This window comes from Syngnathus scovelli, chromosome 15 (genome assembly GCF_024217435.2).
Source record: "Syngnathus scovelli strain Florida chromosome 15, RoL_Ssco_1.2, whole genome shotgun sequence".
NCBI lineage: Eukaryota > Metazoa > Chordata > Actinopteri > Syngnathiformes > Syngnathidae > Syngnathus > Syngnathus scovelli.
Genome location: NC_090861.1, coordinates 4,568,258 through 4,594,322, shown reverse-complemented (window position 1 = coordinate 4,594,322; position 26,065 = coordinate 4,568,258). Strand labels below are relative to the sequence as shown.

At 41.6% G+C, this 26,065-nt stretch overlaps 4 protein-coding genes across 5 annotated transcripts; 1 reads left to right on the top strand and 3 right to left on the bottom strand.

Moving 5' to 3' along the window:
• Positions 1-10,687, bottom strand: si:dkey-250d21.1 (uncharacterized). Its single transcript, XM_049743468.1, has 11 exons — positions 10,316-10,687; positions 9,388-9,508; positions 9,098-9,196; positions 8,975-9,008; positions 6,992-8,790; positions 6,878-6,908; positions 4,946-6,714; positions 4,586-4,631; positions 2,675-4,479; positions 2,344-2,380; positions 1-2,141 (listed from the first exon to the last, which is right to left on the bottom strand). The coding sequence occupies exons 1-11, from the start codon at positions 10,408-10,410 to the stop codon at positions 595-597; spliced, it is 7,383 nt and encodes a 2,460-aa protein (XP_049599425.1). The 5' UTR covers positions 10,411-10,687; the 3' UTR covers positions 1-594.
• Positions 10,688-10,977: 290 nt separating this feature from the next.
• thap12a (THAP domain containing 12a) lies at positions 10,978-14,004 on the bottom strand. Its single transcript, XM_049743533.1, has 5 exons — positions 13,802-14,004; positions 13,523-13,637; positions 13,306-13,404; positions 13,139-13,169; positions 10,978-13,060 (listed from the first exon to the last, which is right to left on the bottom strand). The coding sequence occupies exons 1-5, from the start codon at positions 13,885-13,887 to the stop codon at positions 11,259-11,261; spliced, it is 2,133 nt and encodes a 710-aa protein (XP_049599490.1). The 5' UTR covers positions 13,888-14,004; the 3' UTR covers positions 10,978-11,258.
• A 3,769-nt stretch (positions 14,005-17,773) lies between these two features.
• On the top strand, positions 17,774-20,767 carry si:ch211-266i6.3 (cytoskeleton-associated protein 2). 2 transcript variants are annotated; one of them, XM_049743620.1, is made up of 7 exons: positions 17,774-17,898; positions 18,389-18,471; positions 18,546-19,300; positions 19,373-19,694; positions 19,775-19,835; positions 19,955-20,162; positions 20,247-20,767. In XM_049743620.1, exons 2-7 carry the CDS (start codon positions 18,427-18,429, stop codon positions 20,509-20,511), a joined length of 1,656 nt encoding a protein of 551 aa, XP_049599577.1. In that variant the 5' UTR covers positions 17,774-17,898; positions 18,389-18,426; the 3' UTR covers positions 20,512-20,767. The 2 variants fall into 2 exon arrangements, with proteins under 2 accessions (XP_049599577.1, XP_049599576.1); XM_049743619.1 differs by having other exon boundaries at positions 17,775-17,898; positions 19,919-20,162.
• A 305-nt stretch (positions 20,768-21,072) lies between these two features.
• Positions 21,073-25,903, bottom strand: stt3a (STT3 oligosaccharyltransferase complex catalytic subunit A). Its single transcript, XM_049743534.1, has 18 exons — positions 25,769-25,903; positions 25,050-25,174; positions 24,911-24,971; positions 24,712-24,833; positions 24,489-24,634; positions 24,298-24,388; positions 24,119-24,225; positions 23,823-23,987; positions 23,518-23,698; positions 23,288-23,443; positions 23,100-23,191; positions 22,869-23,024; positions 22,608-22,796; positions 22,424-22,540; positions 22,259-22,361; positions 21,945-22,133; positions 21,681-21,796; positions 21,073-21,461 (listed from the first exon to the last, which is right to left on the bottom strand). The coding sequence occupies exons 2-18, from the start codon at positions 25,135-25,137 to the stop codon at positions 21,423-21,425; spliced, it is 2,118 nt and encodes a 705-aa protein (XP_049599491.1). The 5' UTR covers positions 25,138-25,174; positions 25,769-25,903; the 3' UTR covers positions 21,073-21,422.
• Positions 25,904-26,065: the final 162 nt, after the last annotated feature.

Genomic DNA, 26,065 nt, shown 5'->3' with positions numbered 1-26,065 from the left:
AACTTTTTGGACACTTTTATTACTTTTTTGACAAATATATATGCTTTTCCTATCAAGGAGACATTCTTTAAAAGCTAGGTTTACAGCAAATACAGTTTTGCAATATGACGTAAAACATAGGAAACCAACAAAATATGACCATTTCATTGCGTGCACAAGTGAGAGAAAAGTGTGACATTTAAAGTAAAATAACTCGTAAAAAGTGATACCGATGACAGCCGGGTCATTTCTGGTAATGAGAAAACAACTACTGTAGTTGTTTCAGATGCCAATGGGACAATTTGTGAAACATAATTGTAAATATTTGATTTGCATCAAGGCACACAAAGCATCGCTAATCGTCAAAGGATCATTGCTTTTTAACGCCCCCCCCCCCCCCCCCCCGCTGTGTTGGTCCCATTGGACAAGTACAACTGTACAAACTACAGGAAATCGTCAAATATATCAAAAAATTGGTTAGCAGACTATCAACAAAAGGAAAATCCATTAAATCAATAATATACACAGAACTTTTTGATTTGGGACCTCAAGAGTCAAATTGTTCTTGAGGCTGGTGGGCAGCACCATCTCGCTATGATGGAAGACCTGCAGCTTTTACAGAGGATGGAGCTCAGTGAGGGATCGCTTTTCCTGCTGCATAAACTCCTGTAAGCTTCTCTTTCCCTGCTTGAAGTTACTCTCCCTTCTTGAAAATGGCAAAATCACCTGGAGTCGCAGAAGAGTCTCAATATTACTAAAACTTCGGATCTGTGACGTCTTGAGCGTGTCAAGGACAGTCGTGGGAAGATAGCCGGCCAAGGGGTCCAACCACTTCTCCTTCCACAACTTCATCTCATCTTGAAGCGAGGCTTCATCTGGCAAGTCTTCCTTGTACATGCGCAGCACCAGAGCGCTAAGAGTGCTGGTTTCGACTTTGGACATTGCGTAAGGCACAATCTCCAGACACCTAAAGGTATCCATCACCTTTTCGGTGAAGAGGTTGTCAATTTCGGATATCGCGTGCTCGACGAATTTCACGCTGAGTGCGTTTTTGTAAAAGTCGCTCAGAGGTTCGAGGAGAACCGAATGTAACAACGGGATGTGTAGTTTGGATGCGAGCGAGACAGCTTCCTCAAACCACGCCTTGTGATGCGTGTCGATATCGCTCATCAAATTCCTGAGTGAAGCCTTGAGATCTGGCAAACTATTCACAGAAAGTAACATGTCTAAGGGCTTGCCCTGAAGAGACTGACTTAGCTTTTTACTTTGGTCCAAGACATGTCTCAGCACTACCAGTGTAAGGATGAAATCAAAGTTTCGGATTGACTCAAAGAACTTCCCCGCTTGCTGCTGGTCCGATACACTTCCCTGATGTTTGAGCTCGCTTAGGCAAAGCAAGACAGCTTCGATAATCTCGGCCATCACCTCGTGCATGTCGTGACTCTTCTCCCAATTCTTCATCAGCATGTCCCTCAGCTCATTGCCCTTTCCTTCATTGTTCTGAAATACGTGAAGAATCATTTCTTCCAATTTGTTCTGCCGTTCCACGTCCTGCGTAAGCCAATGTAAGATTTTATCAATCAGTACTGTTCTATCAGCGACTTCTTCGTTAGCAGAGGACTTGGCCAGCCACACGTTGAGCGACAAACTGTAGCTGAGCGTCCTTACTGCCTGAGGGTATTTGTTGGCTATTGCTAAACTCACAGCTCTCATCTGAGTTCCAACCTTGCCGACACTCAGCAAGGACTGTCCTCTACAATACGCCATGTTCAGACCCCATTTCTCAGAGAGGGTGGTCTCGATCGCTTCCAAGAGAACCGCAGAGTCTTCAATGAACGGAATGAAAGCCAGTGTTTCTTCACTTTGGATGTCCTGTTTGTTCAAGTACCTGATGCACAGTGGGACGTAAACCTCACCGTCGATGTCAACAGTCTGTTCAGTGATGATTGTGAAGAACTGAGAATCCCAGAGCTCTTTGATAATCTCTTCACGCAACAGCGGCTCGTAAAACGACACCGGCTGTCTTGGTCCTTGAGCCGTTTTCGCGACTGCTTCGGTTTCGGTTGATTTCTCTTCTCCATCTGCAGGCTTCTCAGATGCTTCACTGGTAGCATTGGGTACTATTGGCGACGCCTGATTTAACAAGTCTTCCGTGTCATCTCCTGGTGAAAAACATATGACTTTTTTTTACTGATATACAATCTATTATTATTCAAGACCTTCTGTAAAAGCTAAGAAACTCGAGCTAACTTCTGTTGATCCAATGTGATTAAAACTGAATGGAATTAAATATATACGTTGCTTGACGCAAAATTAAAGGTACAGAAATAATTCAGATTGATGACATCACATCAATGCACTTACCTTTATCTAGATTTAGGCCTCGTATAGTTTCCATCACCTAGAAAAAGCACAATTTTGGTCACATAATGCCGATTGTGCCGATTCAAAAGTGATTTGACTAGTCTAAAACATGACATATCAGTGCTGAACAAATATATTAGACCACATAACTAAGTAACTGACTAGTATGTTTAAACTCTAATTTTGGGTAAGTTTCAAATTCCTCATTCCAGTTCCAATTGATAACATGTTAAGAATTCTCTGAAAATGAAGAAATCAAACAAAGCAAATGATTGACCTATGACCTAAATAGGTGGTCTGACAGATTAGTTCAGCACATGGATTAACTTGCCTGTGAAAGACATGGACTGCTCTCTGGATCGACCTCGATACACTTGGCGATGACTTCTGGCAACCTCTGCAGCGTTGTGTTGTGCGAGAGAAGCATCACACGAGCCGTCCTGTTACCTTTGCATACAGTGTTCCTCAAAATATCCCTCATGGAATTCAACGTGGACTTCATTAGGTCGCATTCGATGCTGACACTGGGCAGCACGGCGACTAGCCGAAGGAGTAAAATAATTGTTGGGTGGTTCTTACACTCGGGATGAACCAAGGTTTCAGCAATGGATGTTGGGGGAGCAACATCATGCTCTTTGTCTCCCCAGACTGCGGCCCACGCATTGACGTCCTGCTCAAGCGTATCGGGCTCTGGAAGATCTGACAGGTAGAAGTTAAAAGGTTTGTCTGTGGATTCGGGAAGAATGGGCTGCGGATTGCAGGATGGCAATAGAGACAGGATCGATAGAGCCTTCAAGTGGTTGTCTGAGAAGGTGTACTTCATTTCATCGATGAGACTCTTGAGGAGGGGGATACTCAGACTTTCCCTGTAGTATGCCTCGGGGGAATCGGAGCTGCTGGCCTCCTCCGAGAAACAGATCTGATGAGGCGCTACCTTGTTGGCTAACCGATACGCTTGTTCAAACCAAGTCGCGTGTAGCGTGCTAACATTTTCCAACATTTTGTTGAGACTCTCGACGATGAGAGGGATCTTCTCCACTTCGCAGAGAATATCAGCAGGGTTGCCACAGCGGAAGATGGTGCTACAGTTACGGAGAGGAGCGCAAGCATTCTTCACGACGACGAGGGTGACGATGAAATCCACATTCTTCAGAGCGGCGGAGAGAACTTGAGCGTGCATTGCCACGGCACCTCTGGCGTTGGAACAGACGGCGTCGAGGCAACTGAGAACGCCCTCCAATGTGTCGGTAAGTATGTCAAAGAAGTCCTCTCTCTTCTTCCATCTTGAACAGAATGTCTCTGGAATCTCTTCCAAAGCTTCCCTTGGCATGTTCAACAGTCCGTCGACAGCTTGCGCCAGCTGTTCTTCTAGACGAGGAGATTCGTCGAAGAACAGGAGCAAATCTTCGGTGATATCCAGCATTTTGGCTACGGAGGAGCAAGGCACGCTGCCTACCAGCCAATGGGCCAAGCCGCAGGATTCGCTTGGTGTTACGACACAAAGTGGGTAGCTCTCGAGGAAGTCCAAAGACATTTTCTTCAGGCTTTGGTAACCTGAGCCCAGATGCATAAAGGCTTGACCTCGACAGTGAGCCATTGGCAAACCCCAGGACTCGGTTAGAATCTTTGCAAGCTTTCTTGCTTGGGTATCAACATCGCAGTTGACGTCATACGGCAAGTAACCCATCAGCTCGACTTTTGGAGCAGATTCTCGGACGTACCTGACAAAAACAGGTAGGTGAGTCTCGTCGGCAATCTTGACAGGTTTGTCTGTGATAAGTGAGAAGAACGGAGATTCCTGGATCTCCTTCAGGATGACTTCTCGGATTCCCTCTATGAGTAATGTCACAATTTCAGCTTCGCTCATGGACAGTGCCCATTTATTCTCCTTCCGGAACCAGTGGCACATGTTGAGGTCCTGGATGAAATACTCTTTTTCCGCTTCAGAGAGCTCGGTGAAACTGGTGTTTTTTTTCCCAAGGATCGCAGCCTGTCTGAATATGGTCACCAGACTTTGACGGTTGTCTCCAATTTGTCCATTCTCATCTACTGGCTTCACGTGTTGTTGTTCCTCCCTCACGTCGGGACACTGCTGAATTTCAGGCTCATCGATTTCCATCTTGATGGACGTGGCCACTATAATATTAAATAGAAATAGTAAAGAATACATGTATATTATGTTAGAGATCCCAAATTCGTGGCTAATATATTTGTCTTCAGTCACAAAAAAAAAATACTATACCTTCCATATTGTCAGTGTTTCTGACTAAACTTTTGGCTTCCTTATCCTGTGGAAACAGAAGTATTCATCACATGTATTTAGAAGTCATCAACGATTCAAATGTCTAAAACATCTATCTATTAAAACTAATCAGATCTATTCTCTTGTTGTTGTTTTTCTTAATATTGTCTGTATATTTATGTATTGAACGGAATCCCCCCCACCTCGGGGATCAATAAAATATCCAACTGTGACAACACTGATAATTCTGGTCAAAAACATTTGTGAAATAAATCCTCGATGCCGTTCGTCTCAACTGGAGAACCTGCTTGAGGAATATGACACAGGACATGTATAGCTCAATTTGACGGAAGCACTCACCAAACAGATTCCCTCCAGGGCTTGTGGAGTAACCTTCAAACACTGGCTCACCATGCGGTCAAGGTCTCTGTTGAAATCTGTGCCAACCTGTAGCACAGCCAAGCACAGGGACCGGTCTTTGGCATTGGTATTCCTTAGGTAGTCTTGGAACTTCTTGTGACGCATTACAACGCCGCAGTCTTCCAGGGCTGTGCTGGGCAGCACCGACATAATCCTAAGGAGCGCGTTGATGTTGCCAAAGAACTGCATGAGCGGCAGACGCAGTGTTTGGAAGATTGAATTGGGGATGGTCACGGAGGCGACTTTCGTCTTCCAGGTTACTCTCCAACAGCAGAGTTCGGTGAAGAAGTTGTCGGCGTCGGGAAGATCACTGCTGTACAGAGGCGGCTTGGATTTTAAGCTCTCAAACATGTAACTTACTGTAACCAAGCAAGGGACCAGGGAGAGGAAATTAAGAGCTTCTTTGTGATCCTCTGAAAAATGATCTTTGACAGCGCTGATGAGGTTATCGACTAAGGGCACACTTAAGCTGTCTTTATAAAAACCTACTGGTTTTATTAGACTGTCCCTTGGCATGGAGTTTTCGGGGATTTCTATGGGCACTCTCAGACTTTGTGCAATCGCACAGGCTTCATCAAACCAATTCTGGTGGAAAACTTTCAAATTGGTTTTGATTCTGGTCAACGTCGCCACAATGCCAGTGATTTGACAGAGCTGGAACGCTGCATTGAAATGATCTCTCTGAAGACCTGCACTCAGCTCTCGGGTAAAAGACGAGGTGTTCTTTAAGATCACCATCGCGATGATGAAATCAAATTGCTTGAGTTTGTTTAAGAGCATTCCAGCTTGTTCCGAGATGTCGTTTTTCCATCTTTGTGGGTTGCTTTTGACTTTTTCCATACACTCGACAAGGGGCTCTAGCATTTGCACAAACACCTCGTACGAATCGTGCATTTCTTGCCAAAGGGAACAGTACTTCCCCTGCAACTCCTGGACCCTTTCGTAGTTCTCCCGAAGACCGTAGGCAATGACGTGATCAAGCTGTTTTTCTAGAGCAGTCCTGCTGCCAAAAAACATCACCACCTCTTCGAACGTATCGAGGGCTCTTTTCACAGCAGATACTGGGATGGACTTTGACCACCATGTGTTGAATGAGTAGCAAGAGCAATGTGTGCTAATGGCAAGGGGATATTTCTCCTGTACTTTGCAAGCAAAAGCCTTCAGCTTGTAGGAAACGTCACCGGACCCGAGGTACGCCTGACCTCTGCAGTTATTCAAATCCAGACGCCACTCTTCCGTTACTATTTCCAAGAGGCGTCGCACCATGGCGTCACAATCCAGATCTGCTTCCAGGAATCCCATTAACTCTAGTCTCATGACATCAAAACTGTCCACAAACCTAAGAAAGAGTGGAAGATAGTCCTTTTCCCCGATCTTAACCACACGATCGATGAACAACGAAAAGAATGAACTCCCGGCTTCGGTGAGAATCCCTTCTCTGACAGCATCTTCACACACAGCGAGAACTTCTTTCATTTCAGACTTGGTGACGTACTCAACTTCTCCATCCTGAGCTGGACAAACCTCATTTTGCTGCCAGCTTTGGCTGTTGTACGCTGCGGTCACTGTGGCTTGTAGAGCTGACCTCAAAGCTTCTCTATCCGTCTCAGCGCACTTCATTTCAACAAGACTCTCAGCATCCATCTCCATATTGATTAGTTGCAATTCGGCTTCTATGTCTTTGTCAGCGTGGTTTCCTTGGCTTGCCACTGTAAAACAAGATAAGGTGCACTTATTCCAAGTGAACACAATGGCACATAGTAAAATATTTGATTCTGTGGCTGGAACAAATAAAGTGTTTCCATTTAATGGCAAACATTACTAAAATTACTCAGCAGCAACAATTAAAAAAAAAAGCCTAAATTCTCTTACCTTTAGAAGGCTTATCTTGAATTTCTTCATCCTGTAAAAACAGAAAAATTGTCACATTCAAAATGTTTTTATCACTGGTCACAAATGCAATTAATAAAAAAAAGATCTACTCACAGTCTGTAACATCTTCAGGATGTCTGGATGTTTCTGGACATACGTATCCACCATTTGCTCAACATTGAAATGCACGTCTTGGTTGACGTAGACGTACGCTGAGCTACACTGTCTCTGGTCCTCTGGCGTGTCTTTCAGGTAGGCGTGGCATCGTTCCAGTACCATGTGGTATTGGCCGTAAACATCTGCCTCGGCGTTTACACAAGGCACGGTGCCCAACACCCTCAACAAGCTCTGCACGTTTGGGTAGAACCCGATGTCTGGTATTTTGAGTGTGGCAAACACTGTGGTCGGTAGAATCCTGCGCTTGCTTGCATGCCTCCATTTCACTTCCCAACAACCGAGCTCTTCGTAGAACGTGTCGGGCCTTGCGAGGTTGTTCAAATTGGCGTCCGCTACTTTATCGCGGCGAATGCTGAAATTGTGGTCGGCCATGTAGGATGGCACTAAAGAGAGCCATCTCAGAATTCTTACCATCTCGGTACTGAAAATTCGCTTGACCTCTGCGACAAGGTACTGCAAGATGGGTCGTGCCAACGTTTCTCTGTAAAAGTCTTCGAGCGGGGTATCATTTGAATCTCCGTGCTCAATCTCCGGTTTGATGACTTCGACACCGAGCTTCTTGGCTCGACTGACTGCGTCGGAAAACCATTTTCGGTTGAATATGGCAATGTCCTGTTGGTATTTGTTGACCAGCTTTAAGGCATTTGAAATGGTGTACTGCAGCGTACTGCTCATGCTGATGATCCCCTTGAGACTGGAGTTGAGGATGCTGACACAGCAGAGGGTGTTCTTGAGAACAACTAACGTCATGATGAAATTGAAATTCTTCAGAACCGGCTTGAGTTTGGCCATCTGCTCGGCCGTATCTTCATCCACCTTGGAGATCATTTCGTTGATGCAGTTCAGAAAAGGCTCCAAGATCTCCAACATGGTTTGGAAGGCATCGGTGCCGCACTCCCAGTTTGCGCTGATGATTGCCTTGATTCGATCCACTTCTCCTTTTATATGGCCGTATGTCATCTGGATTTTTCCTTCCAATCTTTTGTATAGCTCGGGGGTGCTCCTGAGTAATGAGGCCACTTCTTCGACAGTGTCGACGATACTTTGAATAGTTGGCACTGGCATGCAGCGAATAATCCATATGTTAAACGCATATGGGTCACTTGGGGATAAAACAACTTGTGGAAATTCCAGTAGAATTTTGCACGTCAGATCTCGCAAGGGTTGACACATGCGTCCACTTACGAGGTACGAGAGTCCTCTGCAATGCTCCATCCGCAAGCCCCATTTAATTCTCAACTCTGATATAAGATGGTGAAAAAGACTGTCGGCGTCCAAATCACAAGGCAGGAAACCAACGAGGTGTTTTTGTGGGAACCCGGCCTCTGTGACCGAACGAATGAAAATGGGGATTTGCTCCTTTCCCTCGATACTGGTAACATTTTGAAGCAGAATGGAAAAGAATCGGGCGTGTCTTAAGGTGTTCTGGATCTCCTCACGCATTAGGCTCTCACTAAACTGCAGGATTTCTTTCTTATCGATTTTCTCGACACAGATTTTCTTAAGAGCCAGCTGATCCCGTCCTCCACCAGTCGATTCATCTGTGTTGATGTTGCCACCGTTGATGCTGAATCCAGTCAGTGCCAGAATTTCCTTGAAATAGGCTTTAAGAGTCTCTTTGGCTTTGAAGCCGCTGACGATCTCTTGAGCTTGGTTGTCTTTCACTTCAAGTGTTGCAATTTCATCACCAGAAATTTCTTTTGTCTCCTCAGTCACTTTTGTTGCTGCTATGTTTTCTAATGGAAAAGAGCACATAACTGAGTTGTTGTTTTTTTTTTTTTAACATTGCTGACAAATACAAAAAAATTATTGATTTTTATTCAGCCAAATACTGTATCGGAATTGGCATGGACCTAAATAACATTGATATTGGTTGGGCCCGAGTTATAATTTAAATATTTAGTTTTACATGAATTTTACCTTTTGTCTTCTTCACAGTGGGTTCCTCTTCCACCTGTATGAATTATAATTAAGTTTATTTATCGTTTAAATATTTTATTAACAATTTTTAAGAGACATTTTTCCAGACAGTGACACACTTACAGGGCCTCCTGCACGTTTTCTGCTACACGTCGATTCGTCATTGGTGGGTGCAGCAAAGTCAAATATTGTTGGAACAGCATCATCGCTCAAGAGACTTTTCTGGAAATGAAGAAATATAACTTGGAGTTTTGCTTTGACTAAACAAAAAAAGTCTTTATTACCAATAATTGAGTAAAAACAACTTTCTAACAACTTCTAACTCAGCATCTCAAATAAAACAATCAATTAAGAAATTGTATATGTAAAACGAGCATTATATGCGATTAATAAAACATTTTTTTTATGCATACCTGATCAGATATCAAAGAGGGCTCGAAATGTTTTGCACAAACTTTGTAGAGATTATGCAGCTCCTCTGGAGGTTGTGACGCCAAATCTTGGCGACAACAATTAGTCAACCATTTTTGGCAGCTAAAAAAGAGAGGGGGGGAAACACAATCAGAACTCCATCACGTGCTCTCAGTTTCCTTCCGTTTAAACAGGTTATATTTTAAACACATTCTCCATAAATGTAGCGGCTTGATTCCTTTTACTCAGATAGCAAACCTTGCAGTGATACGCAAACAGGGGTGGGCAAACACGCACTGCTGCACTTTGTGTGTGAATAAGCTTTAAATTGAGCGAGAGTGAATTCCAGTTTGATCATATATTATTGGGCATTTTTTAAATCTGTACTTCTACGAGATAACCAATTTGATACCCGCTGAGTCATTCAGTAATAAAAAAAAGAAGATAAACAACAAAATTGCACTGATCAATATCGACTGAAATTCTTAAATGTTGATGATTTAAAAATTCGAGAATGCTTTTTCTTTTCTGAGCTGCATAATGATTTTGTTTTTATTAGATCAACTGGTCGGTCCCAATGACTTACCGCGCTGAGCCGGTAGGCGTCTTTTACAAATTGGCAGTTTGAAATTTGCAGGACAAAAAGTTTCCAACTATGCTTTCTTTTCATTTAATCAAAGCGTCAAACAATGCATAATAAAACCACGACCACCGCAGTAGTTTCCTCATTCAAAACCAATGCGTTTACTTTATTTTTCCCCTGACTTCTTTCAAGAGTGTGGTGAGTCTGCGCCATTTTCAAGTGAGTTGTGTCACTGTTAGCCAACATGATGTTGAGCTAACGAAAATGCTAAAGGCAGATGGCTAACATATTTCCAGTGCATGCTCGCTACCTCGCGAACGTCCCACTCTACGATGGAAACAACTTACCGCTCCGGATCCGAAGGAAAGCTGAAAAGTGGAATGCTGCTATCAGGCCCCTCTTGCTGGTAGTCACAGTTGGCTGCAGCACAGCAGTTTGTCATTTTGGAAAGCAATGTAGCTTGCTAACTAGCTAGTTAGCTAGCTTAGCTGGATAGTCCACTGAGAGCGAAATCGGCACAAGAGTCTACGGACTCATGCCGCGGCGAAACGTCTACCAGTAACCGTATATTTGAACACTATTCAGCTTAAAAGTATTTTAACAAGCTAAGACTCTACTACTTCCATTCTTAAAAAGTTGATGCTGCGTGGTGTTCCAAGAGTCGCCGAGAGCGTGATATGAACCAGGAACTCGAGACTGCAGTGAAACATGTTGTCCAGCAGAGGGCACAATAGGCTTCATTGGATGGATTTTTCCATTTGTGTTGCGATGCCAAAACACTGGCGTGTCCCCCATTTTATTATCAGGTCGCTCGCCTCCTTTTTTAATTTGGTAAATTTATTAAGATTGCATTAAAAGAAACTATTAATATGCGCTGTATTAACTGGTTTAGTTTATTTAATTGGAGATATAAATTTAAATGCTGATAATAGCAGATTGCCCTCTATTAAAATAGTGTACTAGTAATTAACTGTACAGCTACCTCGTTGAATAATAAAGAATATTAATATAAATATTTAAAACACTTTATTTCATTATTCAATCACAATGTAGAGTTGCCACAGCATAAAAAACAACAAATCTTACACATAATTAAAACAATTGTATTTGTTTTTGTCATTTACAAGATGCCTCTGTAAAAATGGTCTCCCTAACCTTTGAGTTATTTACATTTTATTTTAAAACCTCAACAACATACGCATTAAACTGTGAGGCGGATGTGCTAACTAGTGCGTCACCGTGAAATGAATCTTATTAAGCACCATTCTCTAAAAACTAGTTAACCAAAACTTATGAAGCATCATCATCGGCGACAGGATATGTCTTTACGTAGAGATCAACCATTGAATCTAAATCATATCCCACGTCATTGTTTATGTTCAGAAGAGCCAGACTCTTTGATTTTTCTGTGTCAGGGGTGTTTTGCATGTACATTTTGAAGCGCTTGTACGCCATATCGCAAGTGATATCCAGAGCTAAAGTCGGCAGGACGCCCAGAAGTCTCAGCACTGCTAGCATGTTTGGGAAGAACTTCACGTCAGCCTGCTGCAGCGTTTCTTGCAGACTGGAGAGTAACACTTCTCCTTTCCCTTTTTTATTCCATTTCACTGCCCAACAATGTAGCTCAGCGGCGAGTGAACTTGGGTTGGGGATGTCGTTTTTAAACACCAACATGTTTTCTTCTTCAGGTTGTCCAGACTTGTTTAGTTCTACTACAAAAGGAACCAGTGACAAACATCTAAGTGCTTTTAGGTGGTCATCGCTGAAGAGTTCGCTGACTTCTTTGAGCGTATGGTTCACCACAGGAAGAGAAAGGTGCTCCTTGTAGTAATTCTCCGGCTGAAGGGTTGCCAGGTCTGGCGGATTCTTCCTCAACAGCGTCCGAGGAAGCTCCACCGGGATCTCCATCGCGGTAGCGAGGTTAACCGCCTCTTCAGTCCAGAACTCATGGTACACGTCAATATTGTCGGCCACTTCCTTCAGGGAGTGCAACACGGCTTTTGCGCTGCCAGCAGCAAAATAGACATCATTTGCTTCCCCTTCAATGTTCTTACCGAATGCCCTCAAAACTATCATGGTGTTTTTCAGCACAACCAAAGCCATAATGAACTCAAAGTCAGCCAGAGCTTTTGAGATCTCCAAAGCGTTATACGTGATCTGGTCGCTCCAGCGTAAGTCTTCATTGTCATGTACGCCGTCCACACAAAGCAGCAAAGCCTCAAGAAGCTCCAGTGTCACCTCAAATGCATCATGTCTTCTGGTCCAACTGGTGCCACAAATCTCTTTCAGTTCTTTGACCTTCTCCTCTTTGTCTGGATAGATAACTGAAATGGCGTGCTCCAGTTCCAGACTTAGTAAAGGGGATTGGTTGAAGAAAGACTGGATTTTTTTCAGGGTACACACGACAAGCTGAACCCCCGACAAAGCCATACCACTGGCAAGTGCTATGTTCAAGGCTTGAGTAGGTCGAATCGTGAGCATGACCGATGGATACTTCTCAGTTATTTTGGCGGCGAATGCTTTGATTTTATCCAAGTGTGCTCCTGAACACGAGTGGGCTTGCCCTCTACATAGCTCCATGTTCAACCCCCATTCATTGATAATTTCAGACAGAAGTTTCTCCGCTAAATTATCCGCATCCCCGTCAACGAACAAGAAGCCCACAAACCTCTCCCGCTGGAAGTTTGAATCATCTACATAGCGCAGGAACACAGGGAGGTACCACTCATCCAAAATCTTCACCAGCTCATCAGTAATGAGTGAGAAGAAGCCATTTTCTTTCACTTCCTCAATCACCTTCCTTCGGATGCATCTCTCGCACACTTGGATCAGTTGTTGAAGCTGAAGTGATGAGCTATTGGCGTTATATTTCGTCATGGCCTCATCCCCGCAACTCATGCGATACTCAAGCAACGCCTCAAAGTTGTTTAATCCGACAGCGTCCTGTTTGAGACTATCCGGCCTGGTCACAGGAATGTTTTGCTCTCCTAACATTACAAGAGCTTCAAATAAAGACCTGAGATAGTCTTTGTATGTGTCTTCTTTTGGAGGTGGGTTTGCCTCCTCATCGTCCACTTCAGAGGTTTTCATTTCTGCAAGTGTGGAAAAAGGTTGAAAGCCAAACCACATGTTAATCTTAGTAAACAAAAAAAGTGAACATTTCTACTTACTTTTTCTTTCCCTGGGCTTCATGTCTTCTTCCTTGAACATAAAAAAAACACAAGTTAAGCAAACATTAAAATTCTATTATGCCATATTAAAAAAAGCGTATTTTCCTGGGAAGATGAGTATTTAGTTCCTGATAATTAAAAGATGTTTTTTTTTTTTTTATACACACCAGCTCTTTACTGCGCTTCACTTGTATATTTGGAAGTTTGTTGGGGTCTTCAAAGATAGTTGGTATGGTGTCATCCTTTATCACTGTAATAAGTTCATTCTGTAAAAAAACAAAGGTATATGCAACCTACTGATTCAATAGGATGGAGCTTTGTGTGTAAACATTATACCGAGAATGGAAAATTAAAAGAATATTATGATCTCATCACATGACTTACACTATCATCAGACGTTTCAAAATGTTTTGCACAAAGTCGATAGAATCGGAAGAGATGTTCTGGTGATTTGTCCATTAGGTCTTCTCGCTGACATTTTTCCACCCATGTTTTACACCTGACATGTGAAGACATATCAATGTGACAATGAAAACCAACTGAAACATACCTGTCAATGGGACCAGTATGAAAATATTTCAGATATTTATAAATAGAACAATAAGACTTTCCCCCATTTTTTAAATATTAAAACCACCAGTATTCGCTTAAGATTCGGCTTACCTTTCTGCGTCAAGCGGAAATCTAAAAAGTGAATACGAGTCCGATTTTACACTAGTACAGTTGGGAGCGGCACAATAATTCTGCATTGCAGTGTAGTTTTCTTCAATAATGGTTAGTAAAAGAATGATTTTATGAAAGTAGTTCTCGATTTAGCAACTACTGCTAACTATAGCGCTCATTCTTCTTTTGAACGGACGAGTAGACTTCCGGTACTGGATTCTAAAGTAAAAGTATTTGCATTTATATATTTCCTGTACGTGGGACAGCAAATACACTAATGAGTAATGTTTCCGCATTGAAGTAATATATCAAGCAAATTTATGGTATATGTTTACGATTGTTCGACGTATAAACACAGTAGTAAATAAACAATATTTTATTGTGGTAAAAACTCACTAGTTGGGCCAAATTGATAAACAACTACGGCAAGTCACTAAGACAAAACAGAGTTTTTGAATTTTATCGGAATAAAACCAGTACTCAGGAATAATAAAATTATATTGTTTGGGATCTCAAAAAACATAGCTGATAGTATCATTGTTATAACCAAAAGTATCATTGTTATAACCAAATACATACAGTAAAAGTGTTAGACTCGGTTTAATAATCTGGTCCACATTTTTAAGCAGTAGGTGGCGGAATTTTGTTGTTTCCCAACTGCTAAAATTCCAAAGAAGAAGATAAACACTTCTTTTTTTCCCCCAAAACTTAAATTGCTCCAACTACACCACGCGACAATCATGCACGGATTCCGATTTTATCAGCAATTAAAAACGTACTTGCAATCGGGCATGTATGATTCCAGTTGTACAAAAGTCGATAGATGGAGTATTAGACGCTCAGCAAATAATTTCATCTTGAAAGGTAACGTGGTCTAAGTTAAAGGAAAACACGATGCTTTATTAGCATGCTGCTATACGTAGCAATTAAAATACAGTACAGCATTCATAAACTCCCTGTTCATATTTTTCAAGTACTGTTTTGTGTGTGTTTTGTGGGAAATATTTCAATAATGACAATAATCTGCACAGATGACAGACTGTTCTACACTGGCCCAAAAGACAATTTCATGCGGCTGGTTGTAATGGATGGTGACGAAATGAGAGAAGTTTTGCAGGAATGCCATAATCAGAATGGTAACGGGAACCACAGTGGTGTCCGACGCACCATAGACCGTGTGGTGGCTGGCTACTACTGGCATAGTATTAAGCAGGATGTTGCTGACTGGGTAAGCCAAGGTTTGACATATGGATCAAATAATTTCTGAGTCTGTACTGTATTTAATCAAATATATCATATGAGCTTGACTTTTTTTTTTAGGTCAGAGGCTGTATCTCATGCCAGTTGAATAACTCACTAAAAACAGTGACACGAACGAACCATCCCATCAAGGTAATGTTGATCACGGATGTCTACATAATAAGAAATACATAATCTGATCAATAATAGATTTGTGAGGTCATGAACTATTGCTTATTCACAGGTGGACGAAAACTGGAGTGTGGTTGCCATGGACCTGATTGGCCCACTCAAGGAGACAGCCAGAAACAATCAATATATTCTGATGATAACTGATTTGTTTAGCAACTTTGTTGTTGCTGAACCATTAGGATCAAAGTCTGCCGTTGAGGTTTCAGCAGCACTTGTGTCCAAATTTTATTTGTACGGCATAGTCGACAAAATAATATTTGATCAAGGTGGAAAGTTTGTGAATGAGGTAATGCAATATGTTTTTAATAGCCGCAATGTTATGTAATAGAAAAAAAACAAATGTCTCAAATATTTTTCATATATTTGTTGACAGCTCAACAAAGAGATCTTCACACTCCTGAATATAAAACAGGCTGTGTCAAGCACCTGCAATTACCAAATCAATGAGGAGGTGAATATGGATACAATTCTTCACAGATGTTTCATTGAAATACTTGAGAAATTATTAATATATATTGTTATTGTGCAGGACAAACTTATTCATCAAAATACTAAATGTGCTATCGAGCGGTTTGCCAATGAGCATCACAATGACTGGGACCTTCACCTGCAAGCTGTGGTGTATGGCATAAATACTGTCGAGCAGGTAGAATTTTTAAATTTCAAATTGAGAATATGAACCTGATCGATAACTCACTTCTTTTTTTTTTTTTTAATTAGAGCCACTTGAGGAAAAGCCCATTTTCCCTTTTCTTTCATCGTCGTCACAGCCTTCCTAAGGTTTTGAAGACTTGTCCCATGGGTGACAAAACTGAGGTTGGGGACCAAGAGGAACCCCTGGACGCGAGAATCAGATCTATTACAGAACTCAATGAAAAGGTTGTGAGGCACACGCCATGTTACTGCAACCATATCTGCTTATATTTAATATGACTTCATTTGTTTCTTTGGTAGGTTCTTGGAAACATAGAAAGAGCCCAACAGCAGCTGAAGAATAACAGTTTTCCATCACATAAGAGGAACAGCGATTCCATCATTAAAGAAGATGACATTCTCTTGTCGGAAGATCTAAAGAGGCAGAAAATGACACCCGGCTTGATGTCTCTTCATAAAAGTCCATGTAGCGTCATCAACCTACCTGACAAAGGAGTGGTCACTGTAGAAAAGGAGAGTTGGACCATGCCGACAGTCGATTCGAATTCTTTGAGGATAGAACCGCCCGATATACAAAAATGTAGGCATAAGTGTTAGCAAAAGCTCACAATTGATCACCTTTAATGATATGTTTTGTAATGTAATGGTCCATATTTATGTGTTCAGATAAACTGATGGGAAGTTTTGAGATGGAGGACCATTCATATGCTCTTACTGGTCAGAAGCACGACCATCCATATCCTCTTTCCACCCAGAAGTGCCTGGACAACTTTGACCCTCTTCAAGATGACCTTGTAAGCATTCCATGATTAAGGTTCAATGTATGAGTAAGTTGCAGCCACAGAAGAAGATTTATTTACTTTTCAATCTAATTGGAGAACTTTTCTTTCAGACAAACCACACGCTGCATGAAAGTTGGACTATGGATGGACAAAATGGGAGCTGACCTTGATGTGAGTCTCCCTGAGCATTCTTTGCTTTTTAGTATTGTCAATAAATCTTTAACGTATAGTTGAACTGTGCTTGTTTTATTATTTGATTCCTACAGAATTTTCCTTGGCAGAGCTCTAGTAATTCCTGTGGAATTTTTAAAACTGATTTTAAGGTTTGTCAAAGATTTCATTGACTTGAAATTTGAATGTGTGCCCTGTGCCTGAGCACCTCCGTCAGAATGTCAGTCACAGAGGTACTGTCATAAAAAAAAGTAGGCCTTTTATGAAGTTCTTTTCTCATAGATTTATGGTCTTTTTTTCTAAGGTATGGCTGCGGGTTGGCTTAGTGGACCATCCTGTCCGCTGGCGGCGGAATTTGAGCTGGGCTTCAAAATCCTCAACCAAACCACATGGTATGACTGTGACTGATAGGAATTTTATATTGATGCTTTATTGATTCTCATTCCACAGAACCATACCATTGTTAATCTCCTTTTAAGTATATGGTATTAATAAAATCATGATGGAAATAAAATGATTCCACCTTGGTGATATTTAATTTTATTCTCTAACAGGAAATGCAGCAGGAGAACTTTGAGATCGCTGGGAAGACACAAAATAAGCTGAATTGGTATCAGCCATGATAATAAATAATAATATAATAAACAATTACATTAAAATGGACTCGCTGTACTGTTTTTGTTCTAATTAAAAGTATATATATATATATATATATATATATATATATATATATATATATATATATATATATATATATATATATATATATATATATATATATTAAACCCCTAGTTGTTTATACTTGCAGACAAAACGGGTAATCGTGGAATGTTATTTCGTTTCAAAATAATTCAAACTTTGAGCGTTCCCTCGATCTCGTGCCTTGTTTTGAAATAAGTGATTGGTTGACGTGCCGCTCTCGCGAGAACATCCTAACCAATAAGAGTGCAGCAGCGTCAACTCAAATGGGATGTTTGAATGTCCAAGTCCAGTGACCGGTTTTGTTGCTTTTTGGCTCATCGAACTCATCAGACATTACAATACACGTTCAACGGAGGGGTAAGTTGCATTAAATATTATACTGGCTGATGTTTTTATTTAAATAAGGCTATGGACCGATGATGTTTTTATAGCAAACTAAAGAGACTCTGGACAGCAACAGCGGACGTTTCTTGCAGAAATGATTCTAAACAACGACGTCCATGCAAGGACCAACGTCTGAGGGAAAGGGCTTCTTATAGTTACAATTTAGCACAAACAATACATGCTTTGACGCTGTTATTTCTAAAATCTTGAGCGCAACTAGATTGCGTGGGTAAAATAACTGTATTAGTAGTGTTCCCCAATGGCTACTGAGCCAAGGGAGAAATTCATATTGTCAAATTTCCATGCTATGATGCTGGCACTGGGAAAAGCATTACTGTCAGTAAAAAATATTTATATAAATTTTGTTTTATTACTTTAAGGGTATACTATTTAAATATGGATTTGACCTGATCATGTGATATTTTATATATTGAATAGCTTTGTACCTAATCTTATGTTTTAGGATAAACCAGTGAAACCTCTCGAGGTTGTGGCTGCACCATGAGCAACACTACTGTTTCAAGAAAAAATCCAGCCAACATGAAAGTAGGTGTTTTGTTTTGGATCATTTCAAAGCAAAATTCAGATTCTAAAAATGTTAATGTTTTGAATCGTTTCAGGGAAACAAGGAGAATGCCGAGCCGAGAGATAAAGTCAAGTCTGTTAGTAGAAGAGACTTTTCAAAATCAACATCTAATGTCTCTACACAGTTTAAAAGTAATAAGAAACTGGTAGGAAGTAGTGCCAGTACAATACAAGACGCAAAGTCCGCTTCTATTGCGGTTGTTAAAAAAGGCAAGTCCACTCAGAAAGATGGCAATAAAAGTGCGGTCTGTGAAATCAAACAACGACAAACGCATAAGCAGGCCATTCTTACTGAACGGACAGTAAAAAATGGAAAAGTAGTTCCAGATACCACAAGAGCACCAGCTGCGGCGACTTCATCTAAAGTCGTTCCCGGCATGTACAAAGGGAAGATTGTGGAATCAAAAATTGGATCCATTTGGAAGTCAAGCACGACAGCTCGAAAGGCGGATTCCAAACCAGCAGCACCTAAAACAACCAACCAAAAGGTTGCGGATTTGACAAGAAGAAGATCAAAGTCTGCTGCTGATGTCCCTGAACACCAGTTCCTAAAACCAGCCCCTCCGAGATCTAAATCACAGTTGGATGGACGTGCACAAGCGTCCAAAACTGCATCCACTGCTCGTCCTTGGACCTCCTCAACTGTCCCGGCAACATTAAAAACATCCAGAAACACGACAGTGGCACCCACCAAGGCAAAGATTGCCGTAACTGATCAGAAGGTCAAGAGACCTCCTGTAACAAGCACCCTCAGCCAGTACAGATGTACTGAAACAACAGAGGAACGAAGGTAAGCACTTTATGTCGAGCTTTTTTTGCTAATGAAGCATTCTCAGTATTTTTTTTTCATTCCTCCCTGCAGAGCAAAATTAGCCGTGTGGCTAGCTTCCAAGGGCAAGACTCTCAAGAGACCCGCCACGACGAGCACACAAGTAGTCCCAAAAATCTCGACATCTGTAAAGCCCAAAGCCAGTGTGAAATCCAAGTCTAAAGCCCAGCTGGATGAGGCAAAACCAGGACCCAGTCTAGACCGACACAAACCAGACTCCACAGCCTCTGGTCCTCCCCCACAGGCCCAGGAAGCTCCTATAAGTGTACAGACCCCTTTAATAATGAACACGAGTTTCGACCTTATGGAAAATTCGGATTTCGATTTGCCTGTTGTACAAGATGGATTTGATGATGTAAGACGATTCAACAAATACCTTTTGAAATATGATAGTACGTATGTTGTTTCACATTTTGCGCTTAATTGTATTTTTAGGTTATTCTGAACCTGTGTGATGTCCTGGAAACCATGCCGACGCCTTCAAAATGCCAGGATGGTGAGTTTGGTTTTATCCAATGTAAATTGGGGGTATTCCAGAACAATAAGATTTAAAGGGGGGAAAAAAAATCAATTTTTCAGAACCCCCACAGAGCACAGATGTGTGCGACGTTGCAGAAGAGGAGAAAGATGCGACAGAGGATGATGAATGTGTAAAGGAGGCGTCGAAGAAATTGGAGGCCAAGGAGATATTGAAGGATGAAGGTGAAAAGAAAATGATGGATGAAGACGTTCAGTGTGATGACACCAACGTGGAGGGCACGTCAGAGACCAATCATGGCTATGTCATAAAATACAATGTCAAAACAACACCATATTTGCAAAGGTAAGTTGTCAGCTGTAGTCATTAATCATGAAACTGTAAAGGTGACTCAAGACTAATATCAAAATTTGCTTTTGCATGTTGCAGTATCAAGAAAACAATCGAAGGTGAGGCTCAAATAAGAACGTCGACTCGGAAAAGCAACATCAGAGATGTGAAATTTCTGACACCGGTGCGCCGCTCCCGCCGCATCGAGAGCAAATCGTTGCATCTGCCGTCGACCCTGCTCGATCACGACCAGAGTGTGTCATCGCTGGCCGAGCTGGTTACCATGGACGGTGATCTTAATGCTTATGTCTATAGAAATAATTCTGCTCTTATGGGGAATCTGCCTGACCATGTCAAAGCTTAATTGTCATCACGCACATTTTTTATCTGCACTGTATATATCATATTTTGGTTTTAAGAAAAGGATTTTGGGACTGAGACTAAACAAGGCATCTAACTTGTTCTAAAGTCTAACTAATATTTTAACTGTTGAAATACCTGTAATTGTTATGATGAAATGTTAACATATTTGCTTGACCACTTATAAGTCCTGAATGTAGCCAACTGACTTATTTTTTCCCCTCCACTTTCAATAAATGCAATTTTGTATGACCTTTTAATGGTGTTATTTTTTTTGTACTGTATATTATTATTTTAGAGTACACTGTATACACAATTATTGGACGATTGTATTTTTGAAGATTACTTTTGTTTTTGAACAATCAAAATGTTAATAAACATCAGAAGACTTTTCAGAATTCTAACTTTAAAGTGAGAATTCTGACTTTAAAATAAGAATTTTGAGGAAAAAGAAAAATCACAATCCTGTCACCCCCCTTTTTTTTTTTCTTCACTGGCCCTAATCCTGTTCCGTATATTCTAGCCCTAGTGAAAATGCATACAAAAAAAAATTTAATACACACCATTTTTTTCTCCTCCACTTTCAATCCTGCTTTATTTGAACAAATTTTACGAAATCAAAAAGGTGCTCCAATGAACACAGTTGTCTTTTGGCCACTTTGTCAACTCAAGCTTCCCAACATCATCAGACTAGGCAATATGAAACCTCCTTCCCTGAATTCCTTAGGAGGCATTTTATTATAACAATTAAAAAAAAAAAAAGATTCTCACACTCACCCACACAAATCTCTTTGCAATTTTCTTCCCCAAAACAAATTGTATAAAAAAGTATCGTTGAGCAGCACATCTGCTGAGCACAAGGGAAGGTGTTCAGTGCTGTTGCGCTAACAGGGTGTTTCGTTGCAGTCAGGGAGTTTATGTTCTTGAAAGACCCCTGTTGTCGAGGTCTTTAACCTACAGGTTAGAGTAAACAAATATGAGTAAAACAATTTTTTTTAGCAACTATCTTTAACCACAGTGATGGATCAGTTTTCACAAGTTTAAAAAAGACGAACATAAATTAACAAAAATTGGTCCATGCATTTATTTTTAAAACTGCTTATCCTCCTTCAGGTCATGATTTTGCCACTTTAAATGAAGAAAAAAAAAACAGCAGCACGTAAAGAGGCTTACCTTGTATATCCTAACCAACCAGTGCTCTGTCGTGTAGGCTTCTTCCAACACATCCAGTTCAAAATCTTTGTTGCCAATTTCAGCATTCCTCACTCGGTCATAACCTGGTGGGCGCTCTGCAAAGAGATAATTACGCTTCAAGACTTGTATCTGTATTTTCTGCATCTTATATTTATACTCAATTGAATTTGCTTCGGCTTAAGTCACTTGAATGTAACTCAGTTTGAGCTATTGACAAACCGAGAGGACTTAAGAGTTACTCACTGGCTTCGGTGTAGACCTGGCCGAAGCGGTAATAGCACATCTTGTACATGAGGCAGTTGAGCAGCACGGGCGAGCCTTCGCGATCCACTCGGAACTCCCCCGTGGGAGTGTAGTAGTCGTGCTCCTTGATGTGCTTGCCCGTGTCAGTGCTGCCACCGATACGAACCATCCAGAGAAACTTGTTGATATCTGTAGGACGCATGATAGATCCCCCCAAAAAATTATTTTGCTTTGTGCTTCCATGACAATTACAAAAATTACAAAGCAAGCCTTTCTGGTATCAGGGATCCCGCAAATGAGCAGTTGACGCTTACCATCTGAGGAATAACCCGTAAGTCCTCCAAAAATGACCAGGACATAGCTGACGTCCAGCTCCCTCATAATCTCATAGGCTCGCTCCTCAGTGGACGCCATGGCCTAAATTAGAAGATGTTTGTCAGAGACATTCTCATAAACGCCGCACTGCTCTCTGAGCTCACCTGGCCAACTCTCGAGATGTGTGTGTTGTTCCACGTGTTGTTATCCACTAGGATAGTTCGATTTGCCATGGCAGTAATTTGGTACCCATAATCCCACCATGACATGACTTTGGAATCCTGTAATAAGAAAATACATGATTTCCCAAACATTCTATTTCCTCTGCGTGTTGAGAAATGACTTGACCTCTGGGGTGTTGTGACGAAGCCAATAGTAGGCCTCTCGGAAGTCATCAAAGATGATGCGGCTTCCATCCCCTCCACGGGCAGACAGCACAATTGAGGGAGAGGAGTAGGCTTCGCTTGTCACCCAGGTAGAGTGGAAAGTGTATGTGATCAAGAAGAAAGCCATGACCAGAATCATCCCAGAAGCAACCTATGAAAGACAACAACCAATGTCAATATTCATCCATGGCATCTTCATCTCTACTACGCACAAAGTACCTACTTCGTTTTTAATAGGGTACGTGGAATCCTGCTGCTTCTTGTTCTTCTTGTCCGGCCTGCTTACATCCAGATTCTTCATGTAAGTTGTTAGCACCTGAGACACACCTATGCCAGACAAGATGCACATGACAGGGGCCAACACCAACATCAGACGAACCTGGAGGCAGAAAAAAAAACCATGGATGACTTTCAAACTGGAACCAAAAGTCTTTCAGATAAGCGAAGCATTTACCATGACAGCTGAGAAATACATGCTGGTCACTCCATACATGATGATGAAGATCCTCGCATCGGACAAATTGTTGAAACAGTAGTAAAGGCCAACTATGTTGAAAGGAGAAGAAATGTCAGGAAAAGAAACACAACTATTTGACGTGAATTTAAAACTGTGTTAGCGTGCACATGAGAGGACCAAGTTACCTGGGAACATAAACACCAGCAGCTGGAGGTCAAAATAGTAGGAAGACCACGTCGTGGGCTGGTGCTCGGAGACCGAGGCGATAATGGGGATGTTGTTTTTGGCATAGGAAGGGTCCAGCAGGGAGTAGAAACGCCCAGTCCATGGAGATATCTTTCCTGGAGGTAGAACATGCACGTTAGTGATTCAAGTCCATCAACTACGCCACCTCCCCAGAGCTACCTGCAGCTACCTGTTAGCATGAGAACAGCACCCACAGACAGCAGAAGGAATCCCACCAGGGAGATGACGCTCTTAAATAGCACCTCAAACTGCTGAGGGTTGAGTTTGCTGCGCAGGTAGTCCACAAAGGCATGAATCTGGCACAAGCCGAAGACACCAAAGGCTGCCATGTGCTCTGAGGACTGCACCGGCTGAAATAGGGAAGAGGACAAACGGATTTGATTAGGCTCTTCAAAAAGTCTACTAGTCCTACGAGCAACAGAAAATCTTATTGTGCAGTGAAACGAACTATGAAAGACAAGTTTGACTCCCTACCTGGAAACCAACAAAGGAGATCTGCATGGACAAGATGGTGCCCAGGCAGTAGACTGTGCAGTATGCTACATAGATGCGGTGAGAGAACCTTCCAGTGAGCATCAGAACCAAGACGTGAAGTGGGATAAGGTTGATCAGGAACACATAACCACCCCAGGAGGAAACCTACACACAGGATGGATCGAAAAGAGAACTAGTGGAATTACAAATATATCAAATCAGTTTTGCTAAATTAAAAAAATTACATCCACGTTAATATTGCAAAAACGGACCTTCGTGAAATCATATCCACTCACCATATAGAAGTAAGCCAGAGCACATATTGAGGACCAGTACACAGATCCTGTTTTAACAGCCTTGATCCACATGTAGTAGGTCAACAACATGCAGAATATGGCAATACCTAAGAAGGAAAAACTTTTAATGAGGGGGTCTTCTAACATTTAAATTGTAGCCCATGCATGTAATGACATACCTTCATTGTCATAGGAGCCGGCAACAGAACGCGAGATGTAACCAGGCACCACAGCAATCATGGCTGCAGCCAAAAGCCCAGCACCAGCATCCTAAAAAGAAAAAGTGACTTATGAGGAAGTATCGCTTGTCCTAATTTGGGTGAGTTGGAGCATGCCCCTAAATTCAGGCCTATGACTGATTAGAAATTACCTTCAACTCCTTAGTGAAGTGATAAGTGACAATGGCTGTAAAGGAGGAGAATAAGGGAGCCAGAAAAACGCAAACATTGCGGATATCAATGGTGATGTGGAAAAAATGTAAGACGTGGTACAAGGCAGCTGAGGTGATCATCAGTCCTGGTGGGGGAGAAAATAAATTACATTTATAATTGTTAAAACTAAAAATGATCTAGAGAATTTTTCCTCATTCCTACCTGGGTAAATGGTGCCACCGATGATCCTACCAAGTGGATACCATGCTCTATCATCGAACCAGTTATGAAAGTTATAAAATCCTTCTTCTGCCAAGAAGCGGGTGGTGCGGTAGTTGAAATACCTGAAGGTGAATGAGGGTATAGATTTTTTTTTTTTTTTGTTAAATTAAACACTACACAACTTTGAGTGAGCACTTACGGATCAAACTCATGGATGACACTTTCGAACCTCAAGACGGAGAACAGTCTGGTTGAGAATGCTGAAGAGATGCAATCATTATTGAGGAATGTTCCGGTTCTTTACAAGTTAATTACAAGTAACTAGTGATGACACTCACAGAGGATCGCAGCCATAGAAAGGATGAGCAGCTTCAACAATGTGTCCTGCTTCTCGTAGGACAAACGCAGGAAGCCCAATTTCGTCATTTTGGCAGCCGTGGTAGGAGACAGCTCACCTCACTAGCTGATGTATAGAACGGGAGACATATTTGAATTAATATCCAAAGTAGAAAATAAATCCCATTCTTCCGACACTTGGGAGTCCAACCAGATAAGGCCACGCACTAATAGGTGGCGCCAGGAAATTAGGAAGCGCCTACTCTTCTCGGAACGTTCTGCAGAGATTTGAGCTTGTGCCATTAATAATCGACATATATTAAAAATAAGAAAACACAATCTTTGCAGTAGAACGATTATTCTTGATTTGCAGGCGACACTAAAGAAAGCTATTACGACTGACGCTTGACAAAACCGTCCACGATCGTGTAGTTGTCAGGTTAAATAAAAACGGAGTGAAATGCAACAGATTGAAACAATTCGAATCAAAGTGGCGACAGTAATACATTGGGAGTGCTTGATCATCTTGGTTGTATCTTTCAAAAGTCTAAACTGCTAGCAAGGCTAAGCAACTCGTTTTATTTGTGCAGTCCGTCCTACAACTCTTCCTATTAATGCTATTACGAGGAATGACTAACAAAAAGGCAGAATGACAATTAAATGATTGCTATATCTTTTAGACAATATATCCCATTAATAATACACAATTAGCTGCACTTACCAGCTCCGCTCCTCTGAAATCATGAGTTGAAGACAACCGAACAGGCACAGATCCCGCCTCATTCAGGTCTTAGTACGTTCCAATTGGTTGAGAGTCAGTCAACCGTGATCATGGGCGGTTTTGATAGGTCCGTTTGGCTGTTGCTCAAATTGAGTACCCTGCTTGGCCGCCGTAGTGTAGTGACGTGTCCTTAGTGAAGAAACGTGTTTTGTCGCCCTCTACTGATTAAAACAAAGTATGCAGTTTGCTGAATACTTGAAGCCACAACCAGACTCAATCTCAAGGGTTAATATTGTT